The sequence below is a fragment of the Nyctereutes procyonoides genome, unplaced genomic scaffold, assembly GCF_905146905.1.
Source record: "Nyctereutes procyonoides isolate TBG_1078 unplaced genomic scaffold, NYPRO_anot_genome, whole genome shotgun sequence".
Classification (NCBI taxonomy): domain Eukaryota; kingdom Metazoa; phylum Chordata; class Mammalia; order Carnivora; family Canidae; genus Nyctereutes; species Nyctereutes procyonoides.
In genome coordinates, this window is record NW_026575159.1 from 17,771,258 (window position 1) to 17,785,072 (window position 13,815).

The 13,815-nt window shown below is 38.0% G+C and overlaps 1 protein-coding gene across 15 annotated transcripts in view; it reads right to left on the reverse strand.

The window, feature by feature from the left end:
- The window catches only part of TATDN1 (TatD DNase domain containing 1), a 51,285-nt gene that overhangs the window by 17,661 nt on the left and 19,809 nt on the right, over positions 1 to 13,815 (reverse strand). For 12 of the 15 annotated variants that reach the window (XR_008662969.1, XM_055314038.1, XM_055314034.1 and 9 more), the window contains 5 exons: positions 10,795 to 10,858; positions 8,864 to 9,007; positions 8,721 to 8,763; positions 2,728 to 2,813; positions 2,595 to 2,635 (listed from right to left, as the gene is read on the reverse strand). Coding sequence is in view for 14 of the 15 variants with exons in the window: in XM_055314038.1 (XP_055170013.1) it covers positions 2,595 to 2,635; positions 2,728 to 2,813; positions 8,721 to 8,763; positions 8,864 to 9,007; positions 10,795 to 10,858 (378 nt within the window). In the remaining variant the exon portion in view is untranslated. Of the gene's footprint in view, positions 1 to 2,594; positions 2,636 to 2,727; positions 2,814 to 8,720; positions 8,764 to 8,863; positions 9,008 to 10,717; positions 10,859 to 10,973; positions 11,101 to 13,815 lie in introns of all 15 variants that reach the window. The other 3 variants (XM_055314035.1, XM_055314040.1, XM_055314041.1) reach the window with 3 other exon arrangements.

A 13,815-nucleotide genomic window follows, 5' to 3' on the forward strand; every position in this document is an offset into this window, starting at 1 on the left:
AAGGACATACAGGTATAATTTTATTTAGTAATTACTTTCTTCAAAATCCTAAATAACACTAATAAGACTTTCTAAGGAAAAGTATATATGCATTAGGGTTTTTTTGGACCAGAGGGCTTTAAATGTGGTGGCCCCTACAATCTTTATTTTTCAAATCCAATCTCACAATTAAAATAGGGCATCTCCAATGGTATGAGGCAAGAGGGGAGATGGCTGCCTAGACTTTCTCTCTGTGGCTGTGCTGATGGCTCTGCACCAGCATTACTGCAGTACGTCCAGGAAAGGGGACTGGAAGTGGGAGCCACATTCTCAGGCAAAAGCATGGGAAAAGAAAAGTTTAAAATGTTATAAAACCATGTAAAATGGAGATGTCTGGATGGCTCAGCAGTTGAGCGTCTGCCTTTAGCTCAGGGCGTGATCCCAGGTGTGGGGATCAGGTCCCACATCGGGCTCCGCACAGGCAGCCTGCTTTTCCCTCTGCCTGTGTCTCTGCCTCTGTGTCTCTCTCATGAATAAATAAATAAAATCTTAAAAAAAAAAAAACCCATGTACAATGTATCTTAAAATGTTCAATTTTTATGTTATGGAATACTTTTTTCTAGAAGACAGATGACTTAAGGGACAAGTTTTAAGACCTATAAAGAGTTCTAAGAATCTCACTAAAAAATGTGAATTATTACACAGTAATAATTATCTCAGTAGGCAAAAAGGAATGAAATGGTGTTGTTCTCCTTCAAATATATAGGGATTAAAGCATAGTTTTTCACACGTTAGATATATTTATGTAATCAAAACAGTAACAACACTTCTTTAAATACACCTAATAAGTGGGGCACCTGGGTGGCTCAGTCAGTTACACATCCAACTCTTGGTTTCAACTCAGGTTGTGATCTCATGGGTTGTGGGATTGAACCCCATGTGGGGCTCGGTATGGAATTGGCTTGGGATTCTCTCTCTCCTCTCTCCCTCGGCCCTTCCCCTGCTCATGCGTGTATGCAATTTCTCTCAAATAAATCTTTTTTTTTTTAAAGATTTTATTTATTTATTCATGACAGACACACACACACAGAGAGAGAGACAGAGACACAGGCAGAGGGAGAAGCAGGCTCCATGCAGGGAACCCGACGTGGGACTCGATCCCGGGTAGCCAGGATCACCCCAGGCCAAAGGTGGCACTAAACCACTGAGCCACCCGGGCTGCCCTAAACCTTTTTAAAAATAAATATATAAACACACACACCTAACAAGTGATGTCATTAATATATTCATACAGCACCCAGAGTCTGAATCCACTATGAGTAACATGCTTCTCAAAAATAAAACTGTTACACAGCTGCCCAGAAAGGTTTATTCTTCCCCTTAGCATTTCCAGCTGACTAGAAAATATATCATCCATCAAAATAATTTTAAATAAGACTCTTCATAAACCATTTCAGGAAATTAGTTTTATTTGGTGATCTCTCTCTCTCTTTCTAAGATTTTTTAAAGTAATCCTACAGCCAGTGTGGGGCTTGAACTTACAACCCCAAGGTCAAGAGTCACACGTTCTACTGACTGAGGCAGCCAGGCACCCCTTGGCAATATCTTTTTTTGATAAAAGTCAAATGTTTAGGTTGGATTTGTTGCTGTTAAGTAAATTTTAATTTAGAAATACAGCAAATGGGCTAAGAGGTAGAACCATTAATCCCAAGGGCATTAATGAAAGCCTCTAAGCCTCTCTCAGTTCCCAAGTACAGTTCCTAAAGCATAAACTGCAGGGCAGTAAACAGTAGATAAAAACGTACGCTGCAATGCAGAAAACATTATCACTAACAGTCTGTGAGACATAAAGCAGAGGCTACGAACTGAACAGAGAAAAAGCTATAAAAGCAAAGCACTGTGGGTATACAGTAAGTGCTCAGGGCACTTCCACTTAACTTAGTTGGACTTAGTATGACTGTTTATATGCCTTTATAGCTTTCCTGCTAGAGACGAGTGAGTCGCTCCTAAAATTACAGGTGAAAATTTGTGCCTCTGAGCATTTTTCTGAGGCAAATTTTCAGAAGAACCCATGATCCAAAAACGATTTAAGAAACACTGCTTTGGATGCCTAAGCTAAGTGGGAGGCAGATATTATTTATGGGAACTGACTGAAATGACCACACAGAAGTAGAAGCAAATTACAGAAAGGAATGTCTCTAATCAGAGTGATAATAGTAAATGAATACAGTTGGCAAGAAATGAAGAAGGCAAACCTGAAGTGAATATTAAAATACTTTATTAAAATTAGTTTATATTTTGCTTGGAATTTCAACTGAAAGACATTGTAGAATGTCTGATGGAAGAGGCAGAGAAAAAGTTATCACTCACCCTACTAGAATGTAGGAGTAAAACAAAGTCTTTATCATTCTTCTACTTTCAACAAAATAAATGTAATTAAATCAGTGTGATTTACATCGGTATCACATCTGGCCCACAGATCCTATAGTAAAAGTCTGTCCTCCAATAAGAGGGGTAAGAATATTTACTGCTGATATATGGATTACTTCAGAGGCCAACCTGGGTCACAAGGAAGCTTCTGTGCATCACCTACTAAAAACAACTCTTCTACTTACCACTCCACCCACACACCGGTCTCTGTTTCTTTTCATTATATCTGTGAATTAAAAACAAACAACTTTTGGCAAATACCTTGCTTGATTTCTGCAAAATTCTTGAATTCTAAATGAGATTTTAGCTTTAACTCACCCAAAAATTCAGCATGTGAGTTCCGACAGTGAAGAAACATTGGTAATTTTGTTTGTTCTGCCAGTTCAAACTGTTTTTCAAAATATCTGCATAATGCCAAAAAAAAAATCTCCTTGTTAATTTTATTTTAGCATGAGAAAAATAATTATGTTAAATATTCTAAGGGACTTTTATCAATCTTGACATTATAGGACAGAAGTAGTGAACTCAGGCATTTAAAACACATCTGGCTTAGCCAAAGGCTTTTCTAACACACAGCCTCCTTTGGAAGGGATACTTCATTTTCTAGGATTACAAAATTATTTAAAAAAATGTTTCTTAGCTTTCCATTGTAACTGCTGGGTAAATTAGGTAGCACTTTACTGCTGGATCACTAGAATTAAAGAGCTGTAATGTGTAAGTCCACAGTGATGGGAGCTGCTCCTTCAAATAATTCCTTTTAACTAGCTTTCCCACCAAACCCCAGCAAAAAAAGCAGACACCTTCCCATCACTTGTGGGATCCCCTCCCTGCAGCATGTGTTGGAGGAGAAGAATTATACCACCGGCCTCTAGCCCAGAGCTGCTGGGCACCCTCAGTCACAGTCAATTCGCTCTAGTGAGAGGCCAGGCAAAACTCTATACTCAGTGTTTGCCATGTGCTGATATACAAGAAATTACTACCACTAAACACAAGGATTTATTAAATAAATAGCATAAAAACTATTTTTCAAAGAAAAATTATGTGATAAAATGGCAGCCCTGAATGTTTGGAGAATACTTTATAAAAAAGGTTTTCAAGTGTCACATGTCATTATCTCATCTGACCCACAAAATAGCCCTAGAATAGGACAAGAGCTGGTGTCAGAGGATGTAGGACCTCATCCAAGATCATAACGTGACAAACTTGCAACCAGAATTCAGTGCTCTAATTCCAGGTCCCAGCCAAAATGACTATAGGTTGTGATATTTCAAAGAAGACTTTCTGGCCCCGCGGCATAATGACAAGCACCAGATGTAACAGTGCTGGGAGGAGGGGGTAAGTGGGGGTTCCCTGTCTTCTCAGTGCGGTGCTCACTCATTCTCATTCATGTTCATGCAGTAAAGATGGAACCAGAAGTTAGATAATAAATTTCTTATTTTCCTATAGGAGTTTACCTCTTCTAGGCACCTTAATTTTAGGGAACACCTTGTGTTTAAATTCTCTTTTAAGATTTTATGTATTTATTCATGAGAGAGAGAGAGAGAGAGAGGCAGAGACACAGGCAGATGGAAAAGCAGGCTCCACGCAGGGACCTGATGTGGGACTCGATCCCGGGACTCCAGGATCACGCCCTGGGCTGAAGGCAGGCGCTAAACCGCTGAGCCACCCAGGGATCCCCTGTGTTTAAATTCTTTTGCTATATATTCCTCTATCTTGTCTCCTTGAAGTACAGGACAATCATTTTCCTGGAGTACCCTTTCCTTTTGTACTCTTGAAAATGCTAAAGTTTAAAATTAGAAACAGAGGTGTCTGGGTGGCTCAGATAAGGTTAAGCATCTGCCTTTGGCTTGGGTCATGATCTCTGGGTCCTGTGATGAAGCCTCACATGGAGCCCCACCATTGGGTTCCAGGCCGAGTGGGGAGTATACTTCTCTCTCTCTGCACCTCCCCAACTTGTGCTCTCTCAAATGAATAAAATCTTTAAAATTAAAAACAGAAGTGTACTTATTAAATAGTTTTCATAATGTTGGTGGTCTTTGTCTTTATTATACAATATTTAGGCTTTTAAATCACCTTTTCACAGTCTGCTAGGCTAGAATAAGGAAAAATAATTTTCGTTTTCACAGTGTAGGAAACAAATGAAATCATGAAAGAAAAGTCACTATTTCCATAATCTCTAAAGTAATTCAAATGTCAGCAATTAAGTGTGCTCCAGTCATTACGTAAACTTTACCATGTATCTGACTTCTGGCTACACACCACACACACACACTCTGCTTCATGCTTCCCACTCTACTGGGATCATTTCTTTCACACACAAAATTCTATGTACAAAGCCACACAACCGAGCCACAGATTTATAGAATCTAATGATCACCTTGGGAATAAGCCTACCCCTCACAGCAGGCAAAAGTACAAATTATGAAAATAACAGATGTTTCAAGCAATGTGCCTCCAGAATTTTGCATATGAGAAAAGAAAGGTCCATGCACTCAAGCTAGCTAGGTGTCTTAAGGAGGCCAATTACTCCTAAGGACATAAATCGAGGAAAACTGGTACTTGACATTAAGTACCTACTGCCTTTAAAGAAAAAACCCCACCATGGTAACTAGAAACAGCCTAAGTTACAGGGTAGGAACTGGCACCTATCCAGAGACTTCTCTGCTTCTTTTGTGTTTTATCTTAGTTCGCATATGAAAAGCACTGTTTGCTTGAGTTAGATTTCTCCTTTTAGTGAAGCTGCAATTTGCTTCTGACTATATTACTGCTTCTAACATTTTAGGGTCAACAATAACTAAGGGCTTGAAAAGGTCAGCTTCAGAGTAACTGTTGGGAATACGGATCCAGGCCACTCCAAAACGCCCAGAGTATTCCAGCAGCGCAGCTTGCAGCTTAACTGGCAACGAGCCCACCTCTAGGCTGGCCGAGGACAGGGATGGCCTCAATCTCTCATCTCTGAGGTTCCCTAAGTCCCCAAATGATTAGTTTGAAATCTTGTCTGATGCCAGATTTCTTTCAAAAACAGAGACCTGCACAGTATTAACATTTTAAAGCCCCAAGAAAAGTTCCACAGCAAATTCCTCCCACTTGGAAGTGAACTGAGTTCTAAACTTGCAACAAGAAAAGGGAATGTAGCATCAGGCAAAGAAACTGAAAACACAGGGTATGTTTATCCACAACAAAATTCGGCTTTTCCCTTTATCATGTTTTGTTTTTTTGCTCTTTAAAAAAATACTTTTCAAAAGCCCCAAAGAAAAAGTATATCCTGTATTTTCTTTAGAATGAAAATATTTCTAAGAATAACACCACAACCACAGTGTATTGAGCACTTACTTGTGCCAAGCATGTTACTATGGGGTTTACATAACAAATGTTAAGAAAGGCAGTATTATCCCCATTTCAACGATGAAGAAATTGAGGTCTACGAAGAGACAGCCACCAAATGGCAGTTATGATTCAAACCCAAAGCTGTTGATTCCAAAGAGAACCACCCTGCACACTTAGTAACCACCTTTACTTAACGTTACATCTCAGACAGTATTTCTAGCCAGTGTCTACGGCACATTAGATCTGTCTTGCCTACTAATCCATCACACCACTATTTTTCTCTTCTCATACATCTTTTTCCTGACTGCATTTTTACTTAAAAAACAAAAACAAGTCATACACTGGTTAATTGTCCCAGATGGTATAAAACAACAGCTCAAAATCTAAATTCTTCCAAAAAAAGATCCAACAGCAAAAGCTGAATTATAGGGTTTTTATCCATGCTGCTCTCCAGGAATCAAAAACACCTTATTAAAAACTCCTTATTAAAAACTCAGTGAACGAGGTGCCTGGTGGCTCAGTTGGTTAAGTGTCTGACTCTGTTTTGGGGTCAGGTCATGATCTCAGGGTCATGGGATCTAGCCCCGTGTGGGGCTCTGTGCTCAGCACAGGGTCTGCCTTCCTTGTCTCTCTGCTCCTCCCCCTGCTTGGCTCTGTCTCTCACACTCTCGCTCACTCTCCATCTATTTCTAGAGTAAATAAATAAAATCTTTAAATAAAAAATTAAAACTCAGTGAACATTTATGGAGTACCCACCACGTGCTGAGAGTACTGTGCATGGTGCTATGGGCACTACAACATGAGTTGAGACTGGGTATGTGCCTCTGCAGACCTCAGACACTAGTCTGCTGTGGGATGGGAAGGCGTAACATAGCTGTACTTCTAGGACAACGTGAGAAAGGCTCTAACAAGTACTACGCACCGTGTGTGCGGGAAAGGAACTGCATGCTTTGAGCACATGCTAGGGGAAAGAGGGAGCAAAGGGGTATTTGCTTCCGTAACAACAATCCAAATGGGATTCTACTAGTGTGCTTTTTACTAAATCATTTGATGTTTTATTTGATGTTTTAACTTAAAAATCTCAAGTTGAGCCACCCATCTTTTTAAAATTTATACTATACTTTAGTTTGTCCTTAACTTTATCTACTCTGGAAGAGGCCTAGCTCACACCCCCTTCACCTTATTAAAAGTCTTCCCTAACTTTTCCCCCCAGAAAGTCCTTCCCTCCCATTGTCATACGCCTTGTTAGCATTTTCAACCCATTTTAATTATTTATGTCCTCTCATCAGAACCAAGCCTATTCTTTGTATCACACTAAGGAGACACTTGATAATCATTTACTGAATGGAGTTTAAACTCTCTAGTACAGATCAATACCTGGGCAGTTGGCATCCGTGTTCAAGCAAACTATATCCTGCTATACATATTGTTTTAAGTTCTGATCTTTTTTTTCTTTAAGATTTTATTTCTTTATTCATGAGAGAAACACAGAAAGAGTCAAAGACATAGGCAGTAGGAGAAGCAGGCTCCTTGTGGGGAGCCCAATGCAGGACTCAATCCCAGGACCTCAGAGTCATGATCTGAACCAAAGGCAGATGTTCAACCACTGAGCCACCCAGGCGTCCCTTACGTTCTGATCTTAAGGTGATGGTGGAAATATCCTCAGAGCAGTAAAATAGAACTATCAATGTTTACATTAAATAAAAAAAAATGAGTTTAAGATATTTAGGTTGCATTTTAGAATCAGTTTGAATGCATCTGGATAAAAGTCTGTGGGCAGGGAATCTTGAGGGACTCTGCCACTGTCGTTGATTGTCACACCCTACACAGTCCTGTTTGCTTCAAGAGGTTCATCTTGGCCAAAAACAGACTATAAGATGGAGGAATTAAGATATGTGGGCTTAACCTAAGAAACAGTCAACTATTTTTTTTTATTTTATTTATTTATTCATGAGAGACACAGAGAGTGAGAGAGGCAGACACACAAGCAGAGGGAGAAGCAGGCTCCACACAGGGAGCCCGACGTGGGACTTGATCCTGGGAATCCAGGATCACACCCTAAGCTAAAGGCAGATGCTCAACCGGTGAGCCACCTAGGCATCCCTATTTTTCTATTTAAATATGAGTATGTGAACTTTTAAGGTAAGTCAGCTGATCTATAATGATATTCAAGGTAGGTTACCTGCTAGTAATCATGTGAATGTCCCTGAAAAACATAGCATCATGTCACTAAACAGCTCCAAGAGGATTTATTCTAACATATGTCACCAAACAGCTCCAAGAGGATTTATTCTAATGTTTTATCTCCTGGATAATATGTTGTTTTTGAAATGCAACAAAATGCTCATGTCTTAAATTAAGTCTATGACCTAATTTTCCTTTTTGGCCTGTAACACTACTCACTGGTATGCTGACAGGAGCTCCAACTAAAAGGTATAGACAGTGAGTTATAGGAAGTCTACAAGGTTTATGAACTTTGGGGTTTTCTGGGAAGCCACCACTCTCCGCATGACTCCTATGAAAAGACCCCACATTCTTAGTTGACAATATCCAGTGCCCAGCAAGAGTAAAACAGGTTCTTCCTGCTTTGGTGATTGATCCTGTAATCTCTCTTTAATACTCCTTGCTCTTAAATCATGCCCCCCATGAGTGAATTTAAATCATTTCATTGGAATGGTTCATGCATGAATACATTCATTAGGCAAAGAACAAAAGTCTCCATCATGTAAAACTCATCCCTTATTTCTACTATTAAAATTAAATTATATGATTAATCAATTAGGAAGGATGTTTCCATCTCTTATGAATTCCATGCATGCAATTCCAGTATGCATGGAATTTGTTTCATTTAACTTCTGATATACAAAGGAAAAAATAAAAAATCCTGATGCTTAATCCAACTACATTCTGAACGGATAAAAGCTATTAAAAAAAAATCTACTCAAGATTTTGCGATAATTTCTAAAGTCAATAAATTTCCTTACTTGAGCTGAGTATCTCTGGGACAGAACTGTAGTCGGTCAAAATCTTTAAAAGATAAAAAAAAAGAACCAATAAGTACTCATTAACTTTAGTACAGAACAAATCACTTTCAAAGTCACTCTTAACAGAGTAGGTTGGCACTTACCCAGTCCACACTCTCCTATTGCTACAACTTTCCCCTTATTGTTTTCAGCAAGGTTTAACAATTCCATTAAATAATGATCAGGGTCATTCTTTTCAAATTCATCACATCTGGTAGGATGACATCCAACTGTACTGAAAAACATATCTAGCACAAAATAATGTCTTAGGATTATTTTCAAAATATTTTCCATAATATATTTAATATACAAAAATGATAGATCAAATAATTTCAACTGGTTACTTTTTAACAATAGTCGTAAACTACCTGAACTACAAGAACTACATAAGCTTAATCATATAATAATTTTTGGAATATCTTAACAAAGCAAAATAGGAATATGAAAATTGCCTTAACATATTTGTAAAAGGAATTAATTCAACTCTTTCCAAAGCTTGGTATTTACTGAGTCTTGTAGAATGGAGAATTCTCTTAGGAGAATGAAATGTCATAACTTAATTATATCTTTTATATTTACTATTCACATCACTGTCTTGTTTCATCTATTCAATATGGTAATTATATATATATATATAGATAGATAGATTTCTTCCCCTTAAAAAGGGTGACTCAAAGAGATGGAAGGGGGATTTGTTTTTCTAATAAAAAATAAAGTTCACTTATTTGGAGACATGCAATTATTTGATAGCTATAATTGTATGGAACACAAACGTGAAGTCAAAAACAGCTTCGAAGTGGCTTGCACCTGAACCCATGAGAGGGGTGGGGATCATCCTCAGCCTCTTCTACAGATGTTTACATACATGGAGGCAGAGGTTTTAAAGCAGTGAGGACGCAGGTACAGGAAGATGAGTGATGAGGGCTGACAAGTGAGATTCAAGAACTTTTAAAAGCATATCTCTTGGGCAGCCTGGGTGGCTCAGCGGTTTAGTGCCGCCTTCAGCCCAGGGTCTGATCCTGGAGACCCGGGATCGAGTCCCATGTCGGGTTCCCTGCATGGAGCCTGCTTCTCCCTCTGCCTGTATCTCTGACTCTCTTTCTCTCTCTGTGTCTCATGAATAAATAAATAAAATCTTAAAAAATCTCCTCCTCTCATTTAAAAAAAAAAAAAGCATATCTCTTTAGGGGTAAAAAATATGGAAGACAATATTTTTATACCCCCAAAGGCATCTGAGAAGATGACTACTTTTATCTTAATCACTAAGGAAAAATGTCAGTGGATGCTGAAGAGAAGTATGCATTTTTGAAAGCTTTCCATAAAAAATAACTTTTAATAAGTAAATCAGTAATTTGAAAAGTAACACAGAAGGCCTAACTCTTCAACATCTAGCACAAGAAGCATGCTTGCCAAAAAGCAGAACCAAAAAGAATTAGATAAAATGAATGCCAGATAAAGTAGATGTTTTCTTTAACTAGGATTCCCTTAGGAACCAATTCCAAAACTTTATAGATTTTAAATAAATGTAAGATGTATGAACATAAAATGAGTATTATATATTATTACTTGCATTCCTGGGGCCTTACAACAATGGTTTGCATGATAAATATTTAATAAATGATCCTTCAGTTTAAATTTAAAATGTGCAAATGAAAAGCAACTCACATCTTTTTTTTTTTTTTTTTTAGGCAACACACATCTTAAATACATTACAACATACCAAAAAAAAAAAAAAAAAAAAACAAAACCCTACATCAGGAATATGTGAGGCTAAACCGTGGTGAACTTAATTCTCGTTACTGAAATCTTAAAATAATCCTCAAGTACAGTGAGAGAGAGGGTTTAATCAAACATCTGATACACCAAGTAGCACTTTGAATTCTTTCCTCTTAACACTGTCCCATTGCAATCAGTCTATTTTTCTATTGTTTCTACCATCACAATCCACTGTATTGTACCTGAGGCAGTTCTTAGAAAGATTTCTCCAAAATAACTTAATTCATATTTTTGGGAGGTAAAAGCAATATGAGGATACCATTTGTTTGTGCCAAATGCAGTGCCTCTTTACTGTCCTGCAGATTTCCACCTGTAATCATAAACTGAAATAGAAAGAAATAAAATAAGCCCACTTGAATAGAGTATCAACAACAGCTTATCAAACATGCCTTCCTAATGCTTTTTTCCAGAATGCTTTTCTCTCTCTGTCACACTTACCCTTCCTTTAAAATCTCGCTGAAAGGTCACCTCCTATGTAGAGTGGTCTCTCCAAACATACAAGCATACATGCCATGCAGATTTTGTCATTCCTTCCTATTAAAATGTATTCACAGGTCTGTTTTTCCTGTTAGATCACATTATGAAAGACTGAATAACTAAAGACTTCTGAATTTAGAATTCTATTCATCTAAGGATTCAGTAGTGTTTATTAATTCAACAGTTCTCCAAGTGTGGTCCCAGAAACCCCAGGGGAATGCGAAGTCAAAACTATTTTCGTAATAATACTAATACGCTATTTGCCTTTTTCTCTCTCACTTGGCCACAAGTGTGCAATGAGATATATCAGAGGCTACATGATGTGTAACAGCACAAGACACTGACTGCAAAAACAGATCTCCAAGTTCAGCAGTCTCTATTAAGAGCCAGACATTCAAGAGATATTTAAAAAAAAGATAAAACAATTCCATTCACGTCACTGCATTTTTTTGGTTTGGTAGATACTTATTTTTCATAAAAATAAGCTACTTATGTTATATAATGTCTTATTGTTAATAGATATTTTACATTCTTATCAGTTTTAATTTCTAATACTAACAGATAAAACACACGCACAAAAGCTCTGTGGGATCCTCAAGAATACTGAAGAATGTGAATGGGTTCTGAGACCAAAAGTTTGACAATCACTGGATTAATGTATATTGAATTCTTTGTAAGGACATGGATGGCTCCTGGCACAAAAGCACACTTCTAAAGAGGCAGCCCTCAGGGTCCACCGGCAGTCAGAAACAATGTATGAAAAGGAAAGTATCACCAAAGAGCAATGTGTGGGTGGTGGCTACTGAGGCAGTCCTGCTGAAGTATACAACCTTTTAAAGAAGTGACTTATAAAACACACGGATTTTTTTAAGCATTTCACTTCAAGCACCTCACTGAGCTAAAATGAAGAATTCCTTCTAGGTCCACGCCTAAAGAGAAAACATACACAACACAGGAGGAAGTACAAATGATGAGCAGATGTTTTCATATAGCAACCTGAGTATCTATTCAGGGAACGCACAGCCATAATTAAATCCTCAACTCCTTATGAAACACAGGGTATAAGATGTTAACAAAAATACTGGGAGAACTTGACTGTTTACTAACACTACCTAATTCTTTAATATAAGACCAGGTGCCCATGTCTAGTATTGCAATTCTGTAAAATAGTTGTTATGCATGTCTATCTTTTATTTTATCTATAACTTTCCCAAATAGGTGAAAAAGTAAGGACAAGACTAGAGGACGAAATTTCCTCTCCCAGGTCACAATGGTGATATTAGAATGATGGTGGCTTCCACCATCAACCTAATAGAGTAGAGGGTATCTATGCAGGTACAATACCAAGTGCTTTGCTCTCCAGCTTTATTTAACTCTCACAATTCCCTTAATTAGGCATTATTATTCTCAAATTACAGATGCGAATACTGATGCCTAGAGAGATAAGCACCCATGTTACAAAGCTCTGGAGAAGGAAGCTGGGGCTGGAACCCAGCTGTGTGATACCATAGCTGTGCTTTTAATCACTACATTGTAGCTGCAAGGCACTACATTAGATTCTGATTTGGAACCACATCCAAGTAAATTCTGTTTCTGCCATTCTTACATCGGAGTGTGTATGTTTCCAATGTCAGGATTAAATTATTCATGGCTGACACATGAAAATTTAGGAGCTTGGTGTTTCAGAGTTTGCAGAAAAGCATTTTATAAAGTGATTTACCATGCAGAGAATAACTGGATAATCAGCAATGAATGCTGTCACTTTTTTTTTTTTAATTTTTATTTATTTATGATAGTCACACAGAGAGAGAGAGAGAGAGGCAGAGACACAGGCAGAGGGAGAAGCAGGCTCCACGCACCAGGAGCCCGATGTGGGATTCGATCCCGGGTCTCCAGGATCGCGCCCCGGGCCAAAGGCAGGCGCCAAACCGCTGCGCCACCCAGGGATCCCGAATGCTGTCACTTTTATCCATTCTTATTACTTGTGAACAGTGACTCTACATTTCAGAGCTGGGACTACAGAATTCGGAAGCCAGCAGGGTCATTAGTCTGTTAAATCTGAGGTTATTCAATTAAGAAGCCGCAACTACATATCGTGACACCACACTGTCCTAACCTCCAGTGTACATATGTGGGTTCGCCTGATATTTTTTTAAAATACTACTTAAAAAGTATCTCATCAAATAATTTGACAGAGTTAATACTCATTTGCTTAGAACTCTTTAAAAAGTGGAATTTCCCTGATAATCAAATAAGTACTATAAAAATTAAAGTGTCTTTGAAGTTATTTGAAAAGGTGTATCCATACTATAAAAGCTAAACTTGGTGACAGATACACATCTTTCTGATAACCACTGAATTCTAACAAATGATAAATTATGTTATAAAATTTATTAAGAGTTGCATCTTGGAAAAAAAAAAAAGAGTTGCATCTTGAAAACCCAAAAGCCTCCACCCCAAGATTGCTAGAACTCATACAGCAATTTGGTAGCGTGGCAGGATACAAAATCAATGCCCAGAAATCAATGGCATTCCTATACACTAACAATGAGACTGAAGAAAGAGAAATTAAGGAGTCAATCCCATTTACAGTTGCACCCAAAAGCATAAGATACCTAGGAATAAACCTAACCAAAGAGGTAAAGGATCTATACCCTAAAAACTATAGAACACTTCTAAAGAAATTGAGGAAGACACAAAGAGATGGAAAAATATTCCATGCTCATGGATTGGCAGAATTAATATTGTGAAAATGTCAATGTTACCCAGGGCAATTTACACGTTTAATGCAATCCCTATCAAA